Here is a 22809-nt window from a genome sequence, read left to right on the forward strand (position 1 = left end):
AGACAAATGACAGGAGGATTTGCTGGGGATTACTGGTGTGCATATGTTCAATTTCTTTTTATATCCTTATCCAACCTTTTTAACCCTATCTCACCTTAAACAACTGCTGTACTTTAGGCAGCGCTGCTTTACATGTATATATTCTGACTAAAGTGTTCTTGAGCTACAACTTCCAGCAACCTCTTCCCCAACAACTAAAGGACAAAATATATAAAGTACATTATTAGTATTAAATCTGGGGTATAGTGAATGGGAACAAATACTCCCTCGCAGGTTTGATGAGGGTTTGCAACATCAAGAACTTGACCCACAGTTGGGTATCACTATATAGGCCATAATCATCTTCTTTGCCAGGAATCTTGGTTCCTCAAGGGAAATGTGGCCTATTATGGTTACTTTTTTGTAAGCTCCAGATCAGAATAACAGGCTTTTTGGTATTCAATTTAGTTAAAAAGAAAAAAGGAAGGATAGGCCAAAAAAAACCAGTCTGAAAATGTGAATTCAAAATATTAGCTTTAATGACATGGTCTTAAAGAAAGAAAGCTACATATATACTCTACTTCATCCACCACCATTGTGAGCAATGCTTCAATTGTTAGGGTGTACTTATGGGAATATAAACTATAGTTTAATATGATAGATCTATCCATTTGCTATGATGCAAAATAGAAATAGCTGTTCCTCGGAACAGAGTAAGTAAAAATTACTTTGAATGTGTTTAACACATTAATCAAAGTAGATCAATGTGTCACTGAATCCATCATTTTTGAAACTGGACATACATGAAATCCTCTACAGTACAAAATATAATATAGGTTTATATTGATTAAAAGAAAAGCTAAATTCAGGTCTCTGGGGGAGCCAATCCATTAGGCAACCCCCAATGACTTTAATAACTTGCCTTTTATGGTGGGACTGGTGGCCTCCATCTTATTAAAGGGGATCTATCGCAAAAATTAAAAGTTAATCTAAGTTTCAGCATACTGAAATAAACTTTCTAAATACAATCAATTGAAAATTCTGTACTGTTTCTGAAATAATCAAGTTTATCTTCGCTATTCCTCTCTCAGCGTCAGTTTCATTTCATTCTGTCTTCAATCAGGAGTTGAGTGTCAGATAATCATTGACAGTTAGATCCAATATATCTTATAGGTGGGGTTCATTTTGCCTAGAAGATGTATTAGAGCTCACTGTATTAAAATCACTAGACATCATGTCTCTCTACATGCAGAATTTGTGCAAAAGGCTGTTATTTGGTTTGTACTGGAATCAGTTATTGGAGTGAGCTCTAATACATCTGCTAGAAAAGAAAGCCCTCTATAAGATATATTGGATCTAACTGTCAATGAATATCTGACACCCAACTGCTGCATGAAGACAGAATAAAGAAAAACAGATGCTGAGAGAGGGACAGTGAACATAAACTTTATTATTTCAGAAACAATGCAGAATATTTAATTAATTGTTAGAAAGTTTCTTTTTTGCTGAAACTTATATCAACTTTTAATTTTTGCGATAGTTCCACTTAAGAAACCTTTAAGAAACATCTGTGCCAGGTTAGACATGGCCAATGTAACTTTTAAAGAAGTGGAGCTCAGCCTGGGGTATGGGGGAAGTAAACAAACTGGCACCCCACAGTGACATAAGGTTTTCTTGTCCTTTAAATTTGAGTGAATGTTCCTCAAACACAAAAGAGCCGAAGCACTAACAAAGGACCTACCCATCATCGGAGCCACTGCAAAGAATTCCTTCTCTGAGAGGAGACCACCTGACATGGAACACTTTGGCTGTGTGCCCTGTGAAAACCTTGAGAGGCTGATCAGAGCTGGTTGCTAGATAATATACGCGGACATTCTTGTCTTCACACCCAGTTGCTATCATGTCCCTATAAATAAAAAAATACATATCATACAATTTAGATGTTATTTGCCAGAAATATTTTGTATATGCTTAAGCTGTTAGGGTATTTGACCAATCTGATATCGATCTGTGTGCTCCTCTTGCTTATTCAAAATTGACACCTGTGGTGCAGATCCCTAAGGATGTGACATTTACTGTATATAACATTGAATGTATAGCGGCTCTACTCCAATTAGCAAATGATCATGTCCCCTATTATCCTGTTTTTATTAATTTCTCTAAATTCAATTTGTATTTATCTTGCCCCTTAACATTGCAGTTTTTTTTACTGCCAAAATTAACACAGTGATCATGTTTACTAATGTGTGATGCTCCTAATTCATCTGGCTGTAGTTGCTGTCATTTTCACAATCATAACAACTAAGGGGGTTATTTACTAAACTCTAAATGCCAAAAACCCGAAAAATTTGTGTTTTTTAGTATAAAATCCAAATTTTTAGTGAAAAAAAAATCACGAATTTTTCAGAATTTATTAAACCCAGAGGATGGAAAAGTCCGAATCAGATAATCCGGCATCTCAGACCTGTCGAGGTTGCATTTAAGTCAATGGCAGATGTCCCAATGATTTTTGATGTGCGCTGGGTTTCGTGCAATACCCCGAAGTTTTCGGAGTTTTTGGTCAAAAAGCATAAGAAATCTTAGGGGCAAATTCACTAAGAATCAACTTCGCAAATTCACTAAGAATCAACTTCGCCGCTCTTCGCCGCACTTCGCCAGGCGAATTTTCGCCAGCGCTCCGCAAATTCACTAAAATGTGAAGTTGCGCACAGGGGTAGCGTAAGTTTGCGAAGTTGCGCTAGCGTTTTTTCGCTATATAAAGCGAAGTTGCGCTAGCGAAGGCTAATTTGCATACGGCGCGAAATTCAAATTTCAATGGAGGAACACGTATCTGCACTACAAATGCCTAGAAAACCTTCAAATCAGCCAATAAAAATTTTATTTTGCCCTACACATGTGCCCACTGTCTAGGTAAGTTGCCATGAGTCAGGAAATGTAGGGGGGAGGAAGGGGAGCCCCAAAAATTTTTCGATCTTTTTCAGCCTACCACCCGTCATGTAGAAAACACGCCAGCGTTTTTTGGGACTTAGAAAAAATTTTGACTTTTTTGGAAACAATCCCTATCTACTCTATTGCGCTTCGCCAGGTCTGAGGTGGCGAAGGAAGTCTAGCGTAAAAGGTAGCGTTTGATACACTGCGCAAGTTAGTGAATTTGCGTAGTTTCGTCGCTAGCGAAAATTCGCCTGGCATAAGGTTGCGAAGTAACACTAGCGAAACTACGCCAGCGTTCGTTAGTGAATTTGCGCAGTAGCGAAAATGCCGAACGCTAGCGAAAAAACGCTAGCGTTCGGCGCTTCGTGCCTTAGGGAATTTGCCCCTCAGTGTTCTGGTGAAATTTGTATTTTTCACGATTTTTCTGGTCAGAGTTTTTTTCAGTAAAAATTTAGATAAATTCGAACTTTGATAAATAACCCCCTAAGTGTCAGTGTTACATTTAGGGGGTTATTTATCAAAGTTAAATTTATCTCAATTTTTTCTGAAAAAAACTCTGACCAAATGTGCACGGGTTTTTTATGATACATTTTCCCGAAAATTTTGTTTGCCGGAAAAATATGAAAAAAGTATGAAAAATACGAATTTTACAATTTTTTCGGAATTTACACCCAATTTTCAAAATTTTTTGGGATTTTTCACCTGAAAACTTGAGGGTATTGAACGAAACCCAGCGCAGATCAAAAAATCATTCATTGACTTATATGCAACCTTGACAGGTCTGAGATGGAAGATTTTCTCATTCTGACTTTTCCATCCTTGGCGGTTTAATAAATTCCGAAAAATTCACAATTTTTTTTTCACTAAAAATTCGGGTTTTAAACTAAAAAAACAAGATGTTTGGGGGGTTTTAGCATTCAGGGTTTAACCCCCTTAGTAAGTGGCAAGGTTTTGTTTGACAATTTATGTCAACTCTTTTGGTGCACATCAAAAAATCATTCATTGACTTATATCCAACCTTGACAGGTCTGAGATGGCGGATTTTCTCATTCGGATTTTTCCATCCTCGGGGATTTAATAAATTCCGAAAAATTCTCAATTTTTTTCACTGAAAATTCAGGTTTTAAACTAAAAAAACACGATTTTTGGCATTCGGAGTTTAACCCCCTTAGTAAGTGGCAAGGTTTTGTTTGGCAATTTATGTCAACTCTTTTGGTGCCAAATGACCATTCTAGATGAACAGTGAATAGTTTACATGAATCATGAATATACTGAATTAAAGGGGTTGTTTACCTTTACATTAACTTTAAGTATGATGTAGAGCAGTGATCTCAACCCGTAGCTTGCGAGCAACATGTTGCTCGCAGCTCCTCTTGGTGTTGCTCGCGTAAGCTTTTCCCGCCCCATACCAGTACTGTTTTACCCAGTAGATCCTGACTTACTAGCCCTGTGTAATAGGAAGCTTTTTAATAGATTGTGGGCCAGCTAGATCCCTTCTCCCTGACTCGCCATAAGAAGCTTATATCACAGTTTCAGTTCAAGCACAATCCTTTCTATATAGCCAACCTTCTGTAGTACATGTAAATGTTTCAGTGTGATACTTTCCAACCAGCCCTCATAGTCTCTCATAAATTGCCAGCGTCTTCCCCCGATCAGTTCTGTGAGCCTCCTGTCAAATCGATCAGTGAGTTATAACAGCAGTTATCTTTTCTCTCCATTCTCTTCCTGAGCTTCCTACTCACTGCTCGCTCACAGGACTAATTGCGAACACGCTATTATAACTCACTGATCGATTTGACAGGAGGCTCACAGAACTGATCGGGGGAAGATGCTGGCAATTTGAGGGCTGGTTGGAGACTATGAGGGCTGGTTGGAAAGTATCGCACTGAAACTTTTATATGTACTACAGAAGGTTGGCTAAATAGAAAGGATCGTGCTTGAACTGAAACTGTGATAGTGTCCCCAAATATGTACCTGTGCCAGCAGGTGCCAAAAATCCATTATATTGCACCAAACATCTGTGTACATGTGCCAGCAGACACCATATAGCCCCATGTACCTGAGCTAGCATCAGCAATCCCTCATATTACCCATCCAGATCACATTTTGAGATCCAGATCACTGCAAAATGACTTCTGGTCTTTAATAGAAATCTTCAAGTTTCCCATCCTAAAAGAAACCTCACAAAGACTGAATTCCTGTTTTGGGTCAACTTACCTTTGTGAATCTGGATTTTCAGCTATGAAAATGTTAAAATCTAAATATAGAACACATTTAAATGATGATCATCTGGGAGAATGCATGAGGCTGCCTGTCACAAACCTCAGATATTCAAAAACTGGCAGAAAACATGCAGTGCCAGATTTCACATTGATTGATATTATATATCATTTTAATTTAGAGTATATGCTTACTATTAATAAAAAATGATGTTTGCGGTACTCTTCACTTAGGGGCCGATTCACTAAGCTCGAGTGAAGGATTCGAATTAAAAAAATTCGAATTTCGAAGTATTTTTTGGGTACTTCGACCATCGAATTGGTTAAATTCGTTCGAATTCGAACGAAATCGAACGATTCGAACGAAAAATCGTTCGACTATTCGACCATTCGATAGTCGAAGTACTTTCCCTTTAAAAAAAACTTCGACCCCCTACTTCGGCAGCTAAAAGCTACCGAAGTCAATGTTAGCCTATGGGGACCCATAGGCTTGCTAACCTTTTTTTGATCGAAGGATTTTCCTTCGATCGTTGGATTAAAATCCTTCGAATCGTTCGATTCGAACGATTTAATCGTTCGATCGAACGAAAAATCCTTCGATCGATCGAACGTAGGATTAGCGCTAAATCGTTCGACTTCGATATTCGAAGTCGAACGTTTTAGTTCCCAGTCGAATATCGAGGGTTAATTAACCCTCGATATTCGACTATTGATGAATCGGCCCCTTATTGTGTGGCTCGCTGACAAGTTTTTCATCTGAGTGTGGCTCACGGGGTGAAAAAGGTTGGGGACCCCTGATGTAGAGAGTGATATTCTGAGACAATTTGCATTTGATTTTCATTTTTTATTATCTGTGGTTTTTGTTATTTAGCTTTTTATTCAGCAGCTCTCCAGTTTGCAGTTTCAGCAAACTGGTTGCATTGATTTGAATAAGAGACTGGAATATGATTAGGAGAGGGCCTGAATTGAACATTTGTTGTTTTTTTAGATGGGGTCTATGACCCCCATTTGAAAGTTGGAAAGAGTCAGAAGAAGAAGGCAAATAATTTAAAAAAAATAATGAATGACCAATTGAAAAGTTGCTTACAATTACACATTCTATAACATACTAAAAGTTAACTTAAAGGTGAACCACCCCTTTAAGAAAGTAATCATTACCACTAATCAATGTATTACAACACTTATTACCAACTATTATCAGTTATGAATTAATATAATTTTTTTTTATATTATCAGTTAAATCAGTAACAATAATTGTATATGTATCATTCTTGTCCAGTTAGGTGGCACTGGTCCTGTCAAAAAAGAGCAGCTCATCTTTCTCATTAGTTTTTATTCCATTATTTCACATATTGCCACTTTCCAGGCACCAATAGAACTTGGTGATGGTTCTGGTGTGGCTAGACAAGAATTTGGGCACAAGACTATATAAGTTATAGATGCAACTTAGATAATAGGTGAAAAATATTTTTATATATACATACACACACATGTAGATATGCACAATATAAAGTCTCTGCAAGTCTCTAGACATTTTTGCCATTGCTTTTGACTCCAAAATCTTTATTTTATTTACTATTCCCTTTCAAGGATGCTGGCTTGGCATTCATATATAGAGAGTTTGGGAACCCATGCTAAGCAGCAAAATCATGTTATTTTTTTTTTAAACATTTAATTTTTTCTTCTACTGATATCTCAAATGTCGCCATTTTAGAGTAGCCCCTATGTAGTATTAAAAAACCAAGTACTCACTTGTTATTTTGGCTCCAGTCACATCCAAACACAGCTGCAGGGTGCTTATATTTATGTAGAACTTTACCATCAATTGTTCGAATAATACTAAAATAAAATGTACAGTTTAGATGGATACACAGTAAACTACCAAAAGTGTATAAAAACATATGAGATAAAGATGGGCAGTCAAGGTTCATAGCTGATTTAACATTCTATCATACTTACAGAACAGTAAGAAAATAATAGTTTGCTTTCAAAGAGTGCTAGAGTGCCAATAGACTGCTCAATGATTGTTTAAGGAAATGCGAGCGAGTGATGCCATGATGGTGGCATTTAAGCATTTGGGACTGACCATATTCTGCCCTTTCATGTGTGTTGCAGGTGACTCACAATTTGTTGGACAGGGACCACCAGGGGACACAGAAAAATTGTTTTGGTAGGGGGGCCAGGGCCCATATATCTACTGTACCTCACCACTAGATATGTTCTATAAAGATTAGGATCCACAGCACTATATAAATGCAAAAAGAAGAAGTAGGAAATAAATCTCACCAGAATCCATCTCCACTACAGGTAGCAATACGTTTTGAATCTTTATGACTCCAGGAGATACAGAAAATGCCATTTTTTCCATGCTGGAAATAATAAGAATAAATAAGTTAGTAAGGCAAAGATCTAAGGCAAAGCTCTAATTAGTGCTATGTTCTACCCAATGTTGGAGGTGAGCACTGTAGTAATGTTCTGGTCCTACTACAGGTAGGACTTAATGCATCATTAGATGAGAAGGAGGAGAGCACTCAAATGCATATTAACTGCTTGTGATTAGTGTTTATTGCAGACTGTTAAACACAAGTCATTTATCAACACTGGGCAAATTTGTCCATGGGCAGTAACCCATGGCAACCAATCAGATTGCTGCATTCACTGTCCTGCTTGTAGCTGGCTTCAAAAAGCTAATCACTGATTGGTTGCAATAGGTAACTGCCCATGGGCATAATTGCCCAGTGTTAATAAATGAGCCCCGTTTCATGCCCTTTCTCAAGGACTTTAATGCATGTAATGCATTTTTTAAATGAAAAACTATATGACTACTAATACTCAGTACCAGGCATTTTGTCATCAGGAAGGAATTTATTTGTATTCTAAGACAATTGGTAGCTATTTTTTTTACCCATCTCTAGATAAACTGGACGTTTGGTAGATTTTATTTTAGCACAGGGTTTACTGTTATAGGCATTTCTTTTTTCCCTTTATATGCAACAACTACTATGTACTGTAACTATTTTAACTGCAGTATATTGTTTACTTGCATCAATGTTACTTTGTTTTAGACAGACAACAGGATACGACCTACACTGCTTCCACCACCATTTGAAAGATAAGGCTGTGAGAAGTAGCAAAAGACCCCATTCCGTTAATAATGATGATTTAAAAAGCTATATTTACAGTTGCTCTATAAATAATAATGTACTTACTGGATGTAGCTCACAACTTCCATAGCTTCTGAATGGAAATATATTTACTATGTAATATAATGCATATTACTGAAACACAATATAGACTCTCAGGGAACAGAATAGCAAGAGTGCTGCAAGGAATGGCATACTGGTATCTGGCCTTGGAAATGGAGCTAGCAGGAACAATAACAATGAGTCTAGTACTGTTTGCGTGGATACTTTATGTCCTAGATTATTTCTTGTCCAAGAGAGCCAAGCCTATACTTGGTGCCACATTCTTCCTATTCATCTCATTAAGCCTTCTTGACCTTGTGTTCTAAACATCTCTTAATAGTTTGGGTTTGGGGAATGGATTAGTGGGCAAAGCCATGTTTTTTAAGTCTTTGGTAATGTAAAACATTGCCCAAGTCTAATAACAACCAATCAGATTTGTTTTTTTAAGCATCTGACCAGTAAATGCTTCCTGCTGATTGTTGCGGTTGATGACTAGATCCTATTCTAAACCTATGAAAGGAGAGAAAACATAAAACTAGATCATGTGTAGTGCATAAACACAACTAAAGCTTCATTAATGACTCTTACTTCATTGAAACGTGTTATCATTTTTCCTTTCTTAACATCCCAGATGAATCCTCCATTTTTGGAAGTTGCACCAGCTATACAGTTTAAATCCCCTTAAGAAAAGAATATATTAAAATCCAAATTAGACTGCAAAATAAATGCTACATGACATTGAGATGTTCCATTATACTGTCATCAGGCTTACCTGGCGCCCATGAAAGTGAATAAATAACACCTTCATTGCCCGGAGATGTGTATACCGCTGTTAAAGTATTTATATCCCAGACTTTAATTGTTCCATCAAATGATGCTGTAGCTAACAAATTGGGATCGTCTGGCTTAAATTTACAGTCAAAAATTGTTTCTATATGACCCTGTAAAATAAAAAATTAAACCAGAATAATACACGAGTACTCTGACAAGGTCATGATAAAGTAAGATTTGAAATGCAGTATTAACAAGTGCTATTAGGTTGTATCACAAAAATGCTCTTCTTTTTGAAAACATACATACCAGATCCCTTAAAAAATCCCACTTCTTGGCTCCCATATCATAAAGGCCTACTCCCCCATCCATAAAACAACAGACGGCATGGCCTGGAGGCAGGGAAAAGGCCTGATTCTGTGTCAGTGTTGGAGGTGGTACAGCTTCACTGGTTGATGACGTGTGATGGTTTTTAGTAGGCGAATGTGATAAAAATGCTAAACAATAGAAACAAAAGCAGTAAATATATAATTAAGCATGAGTAACAGGGCATTGTTATTGAAGAGGAAACGCCACACGTTCTTTCAAATTGTTGGTTATACTAGGGACAAATTGCCCTGATTTCTACAAGTTTCATAGCCATTTCATCTCTGCAAGCATTTTCATTGAATCAACCAATCTATCCTATTGATTTGATTGAATAAATAAGGATATCTGAATGAAGCTATTAAAAATTGATAGCTGTCCAGGGATTTGAAAACTAAGACTCCCATGTCTGACATACTGAATCCAATAGTAGGTTATGGACAATTTTTATATATTTAAAAACTGTTTTCCAATTGTTAGTAACTTTCACGGATTGTTATAGATCGTTAACAATGATTATAGTATATCTGCCCCTAGGTCCCATATTTAGTTTATAGAGACAATATTTAAAAAAAATCTATATAACAATTTCTGTAATTCATAACATATACTGTATTTTAACCAACCAAAACAATAGTGCACTCACTTTTTTTCTTTGGAGGGGAGTTGAGAACATGGAGAGCATGGAATCCAGTCTTCTTTAATTTAAAGTTGTCTATCGGGGTTGTCTTGGACACATTCCATACCCTGAGTACTCCCACCTGAGAATCTGAGGACATCAGCAACATTTGCTCAAACTGGAGATCGGAATTATGGTATTTCATATATACCTTTGTGGCTCCCCATATAGCCAGAATTTAAATGGATGATCAATAAACAACAGTTTAGGGAACAAGATAATTTATTTACATTAATCATACCTCATTATACAGGTATGGGATCTGGTATCCAGAATTCTCCTGACCTGGGGTTTTCAGTGTGCATATATTGTCTGTATATCATTTGGAGAAAAATACCAACTGGGTGCTTCTAGCACTTTTTTTTGTATAATTACCATTTATCATTGCTTAGCATTACCTAAAACCAACTTTAGGAATAGTTATATGTCCAATAATTACCTCCTGTTATGAACATTCCCGGGGCACTTGGAACCCAAGCCAAGCACTGGACAGAGGCAGCAGCACTTGGAAAACTGAATGTGGTGATACAGGACAGGGATTCAGAGTCTACAAGTCGGATCCCATTGTGCAAATTGGCAACAAGAAGATAATCAGTTGACAGTGGGTCCCATTCCAGAGCTGTCACTGGATCCTCCTCATCTGTTCCTTCCAGAGACTCGGGCCTTAAGACATGCTTTTGGCTCTTACATCCTTTAAAAGACATCATTTTATTTAAAGGGTAAATATGCTTCATTCATAAAATCTTTAACTACATCTGCAAACTCAGATGCACTGTATAAACTTAGTTTAAAGGCACATTCTACACAACTATGTGCAAACCTTGCCTCCCCTATCCCATACCCACAGAGATATATTAGCTGTAACCAGAGTTTACTAGTAGTGTGTTGTTAGAGCAATGAAAGCAAACATCTGATATGGGTTACCAGATATGGGACATGTTATTTGGCTTGATGTTTTTTTACTATTTCAATTGTAATGAGATGTTTACTTTTGAATTGTGAACATTTTAAAGCGCTGTCAACACAAAATTAGCTTCAATGTCTTTCTTCCTACTATAAGCTGATAATTAAATATACATTACAATTATGAATTATATATGCAGTACAATAATGAAGGTTATGAAAAAAATAACAAAAGTGTATTCACCGTGTGCCTTTATAGAAGGGGGGGGGGTATTCAAATGATTAGTTTGTTTTCTCTCTCAAAGCAGCAGTTGTATCATGCATCATGGTGGAAATCCTAGCGATCTTGACAATAGCAGGTAGATCACAGTGGTCCAAGATGCATTTATTTCTGTTGCTGCAGCTTATGGCACTCGCATATACAATATGTCATCACCATAGTGCTCCTGTACTCACTGACAGACCCTCCTATTCATACAATTATGAACATGCTTCCTATTGCAGTCACTTCTGGCAGTAGATAATTTCAGTCAAAAACACTAGCTTGATTCATGATCGGCCACAAGTTGCATAATTAGCACTCACATTCCAATGTTATACAACACATCCTGCCTATTTATCCTTAATATCAACACTTCCAATTAAATAAATCAGCACACATTTTACAATATAAACTATACGTGTACAAACAGTGATTTCAGGCTTCTTTCCTTGTTACATTTAAAGGGATACTGTCATGGGAAAAAAAATTCAAAATGAATCAGTTAATAGTGCTGCTCCAGCAGAATTCTGCACTGAAATACATTTCTCAAAAGAGCAAACAGATTTTTTTATATTCAATTTTGAAATCTGACATATTGTTAATTTCCCAGCCTCCCCAAGTCATGTGACTTGTACTCTGATAAACTTCAATCACTCTTTACTGCTGTACTGCAAGTTGGAGTGATATCACCCCCCTCCCTTCCTCCCCCCCAGCAGCCAAACAAAAGAACAACGGGAAGGTAACCATATAGCAGCTCCCTAACACACGATAACAGCTACCTGGTAGATCTAAGAACAACACTCAATATTAAAAACCCATGTCTCACTGAGACACATTAAGTTACATTGAGAAGGAAAAACAGCAGCCTGCCAGAAACCATTTCTCTCCTAAAGTGCAGGCACAAGTCACATGACCAGGGGCAGCTGGGACATTGACAAAATGTCTAGCCCCATGTCAGATTTCAAAATTGAATATAAAAAATCTGTTTGCTCTTTTGAGAAATGGATTTCAGTGCAGAATTCTGCTGGAGTAGCACTATTAACTGATGCGTTTTGAAAAAAACATGTTTTTTGATGACAGGATCCCTTTAAGCACACAAACAAATCCCTTATCAAGACAAAAAAGTGCATTTAGTGTCCTTTCTACCTATCCATTTTTTCTATTTTGTATTTATATTGTATAGGATCCATTATCTGAAAACCATTTATACAGAAAGCTCTGAAATACAGTAAGGCCATCTCCGATAGACTCCATTATAATCAAATAGTTTACATTTTTAAAAAGAATTTCCCTTTTCTGTGTAATAATAAAACAGTACCGTATATTTGATCCCAACTAAGATATAATTTATATTTACTAGAGGTAAAATAATTCTATTGTGTTTAATAAATATTTAAATGATTTTTAGTAGACTTAAAAGAACAGTTCAGGGTAAAAAATAAAAACGGTGTAAATAGATAGGCTATGTAAAATAAAAAATGTTTCTAATATAGTTACTTAGGCAAAAATGTAATGTATAAGGGATGGAGTGTCTGGGTGTCTAACATAATACAGAACACTACTTCCTGCTTTTCAGCTCTTCCAGGCCACACGGGACATAACTGTTCAGTGAATTTGCAATTAATTCTCAGCATTCAGCTCAGATTCAAAAGCAACGATTATGACCCATGTGCCCCCCCCCCTCAAGTCACTGAATGGTTACTGCCTGGTAACAAATCAATGGAAACCAAGAGAAGTTTGCTGACACCTGTCTCTACAAGAACACGACTATATCATGGAGATGCAAGTATACTAAGTTCATCACTTCCAAGAACTATAATTGGGACAATACCTTTGCAGATGCCTTTACTATAAATAAGTTCAAACCATCTTTTCTAAATGGCACTGGAACATGGATAAAGAGACTTATGTTTACTAAACGCAATATTTCAAAATATATGCCATGAAATCTTTTGGGTGTTGGTTGAATTAGATATGTAATACTTCATGTTAATTCTTTTAAACTGAAGTACTTTGTGTAGTTAGGCAAATAACAAGATTGGGATGGATTAGGAATTCTCCAGCATGTAGTTGTGTTAATTCTGCTGGTCAAGAATGAGTTCTTGGTTTTGAAGACAGGCCTAGCCCCTCTTCAGAGCATAGTAGTCTCAATACGGTTATTTGCATTTAGGTGAGTTTATAGTTTAGGTTAATTTTGGTCATGGGTGTGACCAAAAGGGGGGAATGTTAAGGTGGCCTTTATTATAATCACATATATCATATCTAATACATGGTTGTATACCACTTTAATCTAAGTCATTTTCTATAAGCAGAAACCACATTGTATGTCAGCATGACACTAAGCACCATCCTTTAAACAAACTTTAAACTTATGCCTCTGTTCAAGGTTGGTCCCATTACACAGGACTAGGTGAACTAGGTGAATACTTGTTATTTCTGAAACGGAATACTCTTTTCTAATTGGTTATGGTGGGAAACCACCCTAACCCACCTTGAAGCATACCAGTTTAGTTACCTCTCTTTCCATTGGGATTCCTTCTGTTCATTCTAATCTACCCTTTGCTGGCTGTCTCTCTAATATTACTATGTTACAATGGCATTCCCATTTGTATTACTTCTCTCCTATTCCTTCAATCTATCGTTCCCTTACCTGTTTCCTACCAGTGTTACATATTGCTAATTATCAACTCCCTCTTTCTCTGTTCCGCACACTTATTCATCATCATACTGACACTGTTGCTACCAAACATAAATTACTTTCTCTAGGTTCCCAGTTACAGGATGATTTGCAACACTATTGGTATGACATTTTCACTGGATGGTCTCCCACTGGTTCTCAAATCATGCATGCTATTTTTTATCCTATTCTCATTGTTACTGTTGTTTTGGTTCTTCTTGTTATTTTCAATTTAATCTTCTCTGTTCTTTTCATACCCGTGTTAAGTATCTTTTTTATACTGCAGAACAGTCCCAATTAGCTCGTCTTCATACCCACTTAAACCTTCTTAACTGTATATTATGATTTTCATGATGATCATGATATGATCAAAGAGGGGATTGAAGGGTTACCTTTATGTTACACAATGCTACACAATCAATGTATGTGTAGGGATGTAGCGAACTGCCGATTTGGTGTTTGCGAACGCCGTTCGCGAACACCGGCAAAAAATGCGAACGTTCGCGAACAGTTCGCGAACTTCGAACACCGCTAAAATCGTTCGTTTCGAACGATCGAAGGATTTTAATCGTTCGATCGAAGGATTTTCATTCGAATCGAACGATCGAAGCCATTCGATCGAATGCTTTTCATTGGATCGAATGCTTACAATCGTTCGAACGAATGGAAATTGTTCGATTTTTAGCGGTCGAAGGAATTCGAATGGTCGAATGGTCGAACGATCGAACACGAACTCAAACTGCGAACGTTCCCAAACGTTCGCGAACATTCGGCGGACGCGAACGGTCGAAGTTCGCGCGAACTAGTTCGCGGGCGAACAGTTCGCTATATCCCTATGTATGTGCTGTTTCTTCTCTGCAACTGTTATTACTTAATCCTATGCTATAGATCATATGCTTCTGATACATCAAAGTGTTCTTTGTCCTAGTACTCAATATAGGCTGTTGTAACACTACCAATGAACTGAACGTGTTATGAGTCTCACTGCTTGCTAGTGTCTCTCTGTACAAGCTCCCGGATCCGAGGAACATACGGACGCGCTGTCTTAGGGACCCCTGGGCGTCAGTAGCCGGTTACCCCAACAGTAGTGTTCTGGCTATTATGTTAGACATCCATTACATTTTTGCCTAACTAACTATATTGTATCTTTTTACCCAGTTTTTTTTTCTATACTGAACAATTCCTTTAAGGTATGATGACCAGATAATGGATCTTTCAGGAATTTGGATCACCATTTCTTAAGGCTCCTAAATTAAATTTAAATATTCATTAAACCCAATAAGATTATTATATCTCCAATAATGATTAATTATATCTTGTTAGGGTCAAGTACAAGATGCTGTTTTTTTATAGACAAAAAGGAAATAATAGGAGACTTCCTTTCTTTACTTCAGAGCATTCTGGATAACGGATCCCATACATATATACAGGGATACTTTTTCTGAAATTTTTTGGGGGGGGGGGCTCATTAGGACCACTATCAAGGATCCTTGAAATACTATATACAGTATAACTCTGCAATGTCCAGCCTGCAACCCTCCAGCTTTTGGTATACTACAACTCACAGCATCCTCCTGAAATAGATACAGGTATGGGATCTGTTATCTGGAAACCTGCTATCCAGAAAGCTCAGATTTACAGTATTGTGATCCAAATTATGTAAATTATCTGTAAACCCCCAGGTCCTGAGCATTCTGGATAAAGGGTCCCATACCTGTATTAAAATAACTAAACACTGTATAACTGAAATCTGTTCTCTGTACTTTTATCAAGATTTATCCGCAAGGGACCCTTATTATGTTGCAAACCCATTTTTTGGTGTAAATTCAGTTATTTAGGCAATCCCAAATCCTGGGCCTTCAGTTTAAATGACAAAGTTTTTACTCTATTAAAAAAAAAATTAACCACTAAGTAGTTTAATTTAGGACTTGATGGGGGGTTTCTAGCAAAATATTCCCCTCATTAGCCAGCAATTTGCAAATTCTAAAGTGTTTCATGAAGTTAATCTGCTAATTAGTCTGTCGCAATGTTACATTAAATTGCTTCTCGATACCAATAATACAATTACTACGTTAATTTAGATGGCTGCACTGTTGCAGCTACAGAAGCAGCTTAAAGAACTGGTGATAGAGCCACAAATGCACAAAGCTATTTAATGTATGTGAGGAACCCTCCATGCCTGCCCCCTCTGCAAAACAGTGCGAGACATTTTCTTAGACACAATGAAAGCAAAGCAAATCTTCAATTAACACATTCTCCTTATGGGAAATGGTGGCCATGGAAGTGTTAGGCCATAACCACCATTGAGAAAGGGAGGAGGCTAGCTAGGCAAGAGGTCGATGGTGTTGCCAAGGCAACGGAAAGCATAAACAGGTACTGTGAGAGCAAACAGATGTTCGTCAGTGTCAGTGTACTGCAGTTTCAAGGAATAAGCCTTGGTCACTTTCTCAAGAGCTACTGGCAGTTCTAAATCAATCCTTCTGGCATTCCTGGGTTAAAGGAACACTAGCCTGAAAGTGATTTGTTTAACTGTGCCTAGTACAGGGAATTATTAAAGGGGTTGTTCACCTTTGAAATAACTTTTAGTATGATGTAGAACATGATATTCTGAGACAATTTGCAATTGGTTTTCACTAGTTATTATTTGTGGGTTTTGAGTTATTTAGCTTTTTATTCAGCAGCTCTCCAGTTTGCAATTCCAGTAGTCTGGTTGCTAGTGCCCACATTGTCCTAGCAACCATGCATTTATTTGACTGAGAGACTGGGATATGTATAGGAGACTAATAGAAAGATGACTAATAAAAAAGTAGCAATAACAATACATTTGTAGTCTTACAGAGCTTTTGTTTTTAGATGGGGTCAATGACCCCCATTTGAAAGCTGGAAACAGAAGAAGAAGGCAAACAATTCACAAACTATAAAAAGAAGAATTAATTAGAATTTGCCATTCTATAACATACAAAAAAAATTAACACAGTTTTATGTTATCACTTTCTCCAAACTCTGGGGGAAGGGGGTTCTATTTGGTGTTACTGGTCATGTATGTTCTATATAAACATATGATATATGATAAATAGTGTTTTAACACAATATCTTTAACAAGCTATGGAACAATTTCAAACAGATTATTGTTTTATTTTCATTCTAGCAATATTCTAGAGTTTTACAATTTTTAGGGGCCGATTCACAAAGGGTCGAATATCGAGGGTTAATTAACCCTCGATATTCGACTGGGAATTAAAATCCTTCGACTTCGAATATCGAAGTCGAAGGATTTTAGCGCAAATAGTGCGATCGTACGATCGAAGGATTATTCCTTCAATCGAATGATTAAATGCTTCGAATCTAACGATTCGAAGGATTTAAATCCAACGATGGAAGGAATATCCTTCGATCAAAAAAACTTAGGAAAGCCTATGGGGACCTTCCCCATAGGCTAACATTGAGTTCGGTAGCTTTTAGATGGCGAACTAGGGGGTCGAAGATTTTTCTTAAAGAGACAGTACTTCGACTATTTTTATTTGAAGTCGTAGTCGAAGGTCGTAGTAGCCTATTCGATGGTCGAAGTAGCCCAAAAAACACTTCGAAATTACAGTTTTTTTACTTCGAATCCTTCACTCGAAGTTAGTGAATCGGCTCCTTAATATATTGCTAATGGACATGCATAGAAATATTATTACAGGTATGGGACCTGTTATCTAGAATGCTCGGGGAAGAATTTGGATCTTCATAGCTTAAGTCTATTAGAAAATCATTTAAACATTAATTAAACACAATAGGATCGTTTTGTCTCCAATAAGGTTTATTTCTATCTTAGTTTGGGACAATTACAGGCTACTGTTTTATTATTACAGAGAAAAAGGAAATATTGTTAAAAAATTGGATCATATGGATAAAATGGATTCTATGGGAGATGTCCTTCCCATAATTTAGAGCGTTATGGATAACGGGTTTCTGAATACTGGATTCCATACCTGTACCAACGAAACCAATGAGCTAGTTACCTGGTTGAAAAATTGAAAGGCTTCCATCGGTGTGCCCGAAAACCACTTTGCCTTTTTTCTTTGGATGCCACCGGAACAGACAGATGTCTGACAGGAAACTATGTGCGTCTTTGTGAACAGCCACACCACAATCTGGTCCAGAAACAGTCCAAATGTAGAGTGGCCCTCGGTGGGATACAAATGCAACTGAATCCACAGAGTTCCAGCACCAGCTAAGAGAGGCTGGCATTCCTAATACAGAAGAAGAAACACTGCATTATTAATTCAGCCGCATTCCACTCGGCTGCACAGAAGCCAATTCAGTGTGAAGCATATATATAATGTCAGGGATACGGTGAACGTAGCAGGGTATATTAATTCTAGCATACCCCTGTGGACGTAAATTCCTTTGTTTCGTTATTTGGATGGCCTTCGTTTTTATGTTCTTACTAAGACAAATATTATGTCGGCCATCAAACAGGACATACATATGCATAAAAATAAAAACAGAGGATTGTTTTTACCCTTCGTACTATCGAGCCTAGCAACAACTTTCTGTTCGGCCACATTCCATATGATGACAAGATTATCAGCGCTGGCGCTTGCAAAAATGTCTGGGTTGTGCGGACACCAAGATATCGATGTGATTGTCTTCTTGTGTTCGGACATAATGGCCCGCAGTTTAAATTCATTGTAACGGTGATCCAACTAGAAACAAGAGAGCAACGTGTAGAAGCATTGAATTCAGTTCTCTTTTTTTGCATCTTATAACACTGAAAATGAGTCCACAGAAACGTACAGCCTGAGTTGGCTGATGTATGAGATTTTACTTAAGTACCTTCCATAAAGCCAGTCGGTGGTTAGTGCTTTAGCAAAGATAGTTACGTTCACCTAAGTAACCTTTAGTATCATGTGCTATTGACACAGGGTAACAACAGTGGCTTGGGTCAATAGATGAAACACTTGTATCTTAACAATCGCATGCAAATGTCACAAGAAATGCTCTGTAAGGCTTCATACATATTTATAGTTATTGCTACCTTTTATTACTCATCTTTGTATTGAGGCCCTCTCCTATTCATTTTCCAGTATTTATATCAGTGCATGGTTGCTGTGTTAATTTGGACCCTAGCAACCAGACTGCTGAAATTACAAACTGGAGAGCTTCTGAATATAAAGCTAAATAACTCAGAAGTAAAAGGTGTTGGAGAGCAACGCTAACATGAAAAATATTCTTGGGGTGCCAAATAAGTGTTGTGATTGGCCATTTGGTAGCCCCTATTTGGATTGTCAACCTACATTGAGACTTGTTTGGCAGTGCACGTGGTTTTTATGCAACCAAAACTTTCCTCCAAACCTGGAATTCAAAAATAATCACCTTCTTTGAGGCCACTGGGAGCAGCATCCAAAGGGTTGGAGAGCAACATGTTGCTCACGAGCTACTGGTTGGGGATCACTGATCTACATCATACTAAAAGTTAATTTATGGTGAACAACCCCTTTAAAAGTTAGAATAAACATCCCGTTTAAGGGGCTGCTGTGCATAAGATATTGAGCTTAGTGGTTGTTGGACAAAAAGATTTTAATCTTAAGACTGCATATACATTGGATCCTTAGGGTCAGACCTATATCTGATTTTTACTGTTCACCAAATATGTGCAATGCTTACATTTTAGTGCTTATTAGTGATGGGAGAATCTGTCCCGTTTCTCGTTGCCAAAAATTCTGGGAAAGGTGAAAATTCACAGAAATTAATTTAAGTCTACGGGCCCCCAAATTGTTTTTGATGAGCAAAAAATTTTTTCACTGATTAGAGTCTATGGGTGTTATTTTCGCTCATCACTAGTGGCAATATTTTTTTACTGAGAATGGCATACACATGTGGCAGGTGGTTACATGCTACATGCTTCTATTTAAGGCCTTGTATCCTGGCACGCCATGGCTTATTGATGGTTACTGAACAAGTCTGCTCAGAAAAGTAGAGACAAATTATTTTTAAACCAAACCTATGATATTCCCAGACATTAGTATACTGCATTAGGATTCAGATGGTGAATTTACCTGGTACACATAGATTGCAAGAGTGGCACAGTATGCAAACCTGTCTCCACTAGCTGCACAAACGTCTTTGTTCCATGGCTGGCATCCAGCGGCCAGAAGACCAACTTGCTTTACTTGAGACATTTTTGCCTGTAACCAAATAATGCAAACACATTAAAACACAGTAAATACCCCCTGCACTATTACAGTGTCAGGCTAATTTGAAATGATGCAGAACTTCAGCCACCCCCTTAGTCACCAAATGGTGGGCAGCTAGACATTTGGCATTACAAAACATTGCAAAACAGTGAGTTGTTACAACTGGACATTTATATTACAATACCAGGGCGACTAATCTCCCCAAACTGCCTCCCTTCGGCTAGAATGTAAATCATCAGCGGGATGGAAATCTGTGCTCTTTGTTTTCTGAAGTCGGCCCAAAGTTGCCTCACGAGGAAACTTCGGCGACTTCTTAAAACGAAGCACTCCGAGTGCCATCCCGCCGCCGATTTACATTATAGCCGATGGGAGGCAGTTCGGGAGATTAGTCGTCCCGAAGAAGAGGCAATTTACCGCTATGCGACTAAATCTCTCTGAATCTGAGCGTGTGTCTCTGTCCTAAACAGGTATAAGCATGGACACTAGATAATATCACAGCAGTAGTACAATGAACAGGTAAAAGCCCAGAAAACTAGATAAGATCTTAACACTAGTGTAATGAAGAAGTATAAGCCCAAAAACTAGATAAGATCTTAACACTAGTTACACTAGTAACACTATTACAATGAACAGGTAAAAACCCAGAAAACTAGATAAGATCTTAAAACTACTACAATGAACAGGTATAAGCCCAGAAAACTAGATAAGATCTTAACCTTTGTACAATGAACAGGTATAAACCCAGTGTAGTGTAATGAAGAGATATAAGCCCAGAAAACTAGATAAGATCTTAACACTAGTACAATGAAGAGGTATACACCCAAAAACTAGATACGATCTTAACCCTAGTACAATAAACAGGTATAAGCCCAGAAAACTAGATAAGATCTTAAAACTAGTACAATGAACAGGTAGAAGCCCAGAAAACTAGATAAGGTCACATCACTAGTACAATGAACAGGTAAAAGCCCAGAAAACTAGATATGATCCTTATACTAGTACAATGAACAGGTAGAAGCAGCCCACAAAACTAGATAAGATCACATGGAGCCTAATCAGATTGTTACATGCCTTGGAATTTACTGTCACAATGCTTTACACTGTGACTATCCTTTTGAAAATTTTGCAACAATGTAGTACAGGTACAATGTAATGATACCTCAGATTGCAGAGCTACAGATGTGGGAGCACATATGGTGGAGCTAGGGGTGCCACCTTTTCTGGAAAAAAAAATACCGGCCTTCCTATATATTTATCTTTTTTCCCTATTAATAACATTGGGATCAACAATCATTTTTACCGGCCAGGTGGCAACCCTATGTGAATCTGGTATAAAACAAATGGCTTAGGCTGCTTTATGAGTCAAGCTCAATGTGAGGTTTAACCTGCCACCTTATTTCTTGGTGTCTCAGGAATTAAAACCTATATTGTAAGCCTAATGTGGAGATCACGCTGGAACACACTCATTGGCGTGTGTTTTTTTTTTTTAAAGCTTGTATTGCTAACTTACCTCCTACTCACTTAAAGGGATACTGTCATTGGAATTTTTTTCCCAAAATGCATCAGTTAATAGTGAAATCTGCATTGAAATCTGTTTCTCAAAAGAGCAAACAGATTTTTAAAAATGTAATTTTGAAATATGACATGGGGCTAGACAAATTGCCAGTTTCCCAGCTGCCCCCAGTCATTTGACTTGTGCTCTGATAAACTTCAGTCACTCTTTACTGCTGTACTGCAAGTTGGAGTGATATCACCCCTTCCCCCCCAGCAGCCTAACAACAGAACAATGGGAAGGTAACCAGATAGCAGCTCCCTAACACAAGATAGCAGCTGCCTGGTAGATCTAAGAACAACACTCAATAGTAAAATCCAGGTCCCACTGCGACACATTCAGTTACATTGAGTAGGAGAAACAACAGCCTGCCAGAAAGCAGTTCCATCCTAAAATGCTGGATCTTTCTGAAAGCACATGACCAGGCAAAATGACCTGAGATGGCTGCCTACATACCAATATTATAACTAAAAAAAAAATACACTTGCTGGTTCAGGAATGCAATTTTATATTGTAGAGTAAATTATTTGCAGTGTAAACAGTGTAATTTAGAAATAAAACTACACCATAAAAATCATGACAGAATCCCTTTAATCCCCTTGTGCTCCTCCCATTCATACTGCTTCTGCCATGCTTCATCACACCCCTTATGTATTAATCCCTCTTTCCATTAACAGTCCATTTGCATCTCATATCTCTGTCCCCTGAGAACCTTTATGGATGCTATGGGCAAGCTCTGGTTACTAAGGAAGCTGTCAGACATAATTACTAGGAAACCAACAGCAGGAGATTGAGGCTAAATATTAGAGAAGAGAATGTGAAAGCAAATACATTACAGGAGCCATATCTTCCTCTAGTAACAACTATAATGCTCTTTGGAAGACTAGAATGTATTATTGAAAGTAAAGCATTACTTTCAGAGAATCTTTAGCAAATGATGATATAACATACTCACTAATTTCTTATGCCTTTACTTAACCCTCAAGTCAGACATCTTGTCTTACAAACAGAAGCAAAATAAAGTAACAACGTGTAAGACGTTTCCCTTATCTCCCGGCACGTCTCGTCTCGGGTCCTTGTGCGCAGGCTCGCACTTCCGGGTT

At 37.6% G+C, this 22809-nt stretch overlaps 1 protein-coding gene across 4 annotated transcripts in view; it reads right to left on the reverse strand.

Annotated features, from left to right (window-relative positions):
• wdr17.L (WD repeat domain 17 L homeolog) overlaps nucleotides 1–22809 on the reverse strand; it is a 66278-nt gene that overhangs the window by 22043 nt on the left and 21426 nt on the right. For all 4 annotated transcript variants that reach the window (XM_041589150.1, XM_041589154.1, XM_041589149.1 and 1 more), the window contains 11 exons: nucleotides 20017–20145; nucleotides 18480–18663; nucleotides 17977–18207; nucleotides 10570–10821; nucleotides 10098–10220; nucleotides 9395–9582; nucleotides 9087–9255; nucleotides 8903–8994; nucleotides 7416–7498; nucleotides 6882–6968; nucleotides 1721–1885 (listed from right to left, as the gene is read on the reverse strand). In XM_041589150.1, the coding sequence (XP_041445084.1) occupies nucleotides 1721–1885; nucleotides 6882–6968; nucleotides 7416–7498; nucleotides 8903–8994; nucleotides 9087–9255; nucleotides 9395–9582; nucleotides 10098–10220; nucleotides 10570–10821; nucleotides 17977–18207; nucleotides 18480–18663; nucleotides 20017–20139 (1697 nt within the window). In that variant the 5' untranslated portion in view covers nucleotides 20140–20145. The remainder of the gene's footprint in view (nucleotides 1–1720; nucleotides 1886–6881; nucleotides 6969–7415; nucleotides 7499–8902; nucleotides 8995–9086; nucleotides 9256–9394; nucleotides 9583–10097; nucleotides 10221–10569; nucleotides 10822–17976; nucleotides 18208–18479; nucleotides 18664–20016; nucleotides 20146–22809) is intronic.

Source organism: Xenopus laevis, chromosome 1L, assembly GCF_017654675.1.
Source record: "Xenopus laevis strain J_2021 chromosome 1L, Xenopus_laevis_v10.1, whole genome shotgun sequence".
In the NCBI taxonomy this organism is placed as follows: Eukaryota; Metazoa; Chordata; class Amphibia; order Anura; family Pipidae; genus Xenopus; species Xenopus laevis.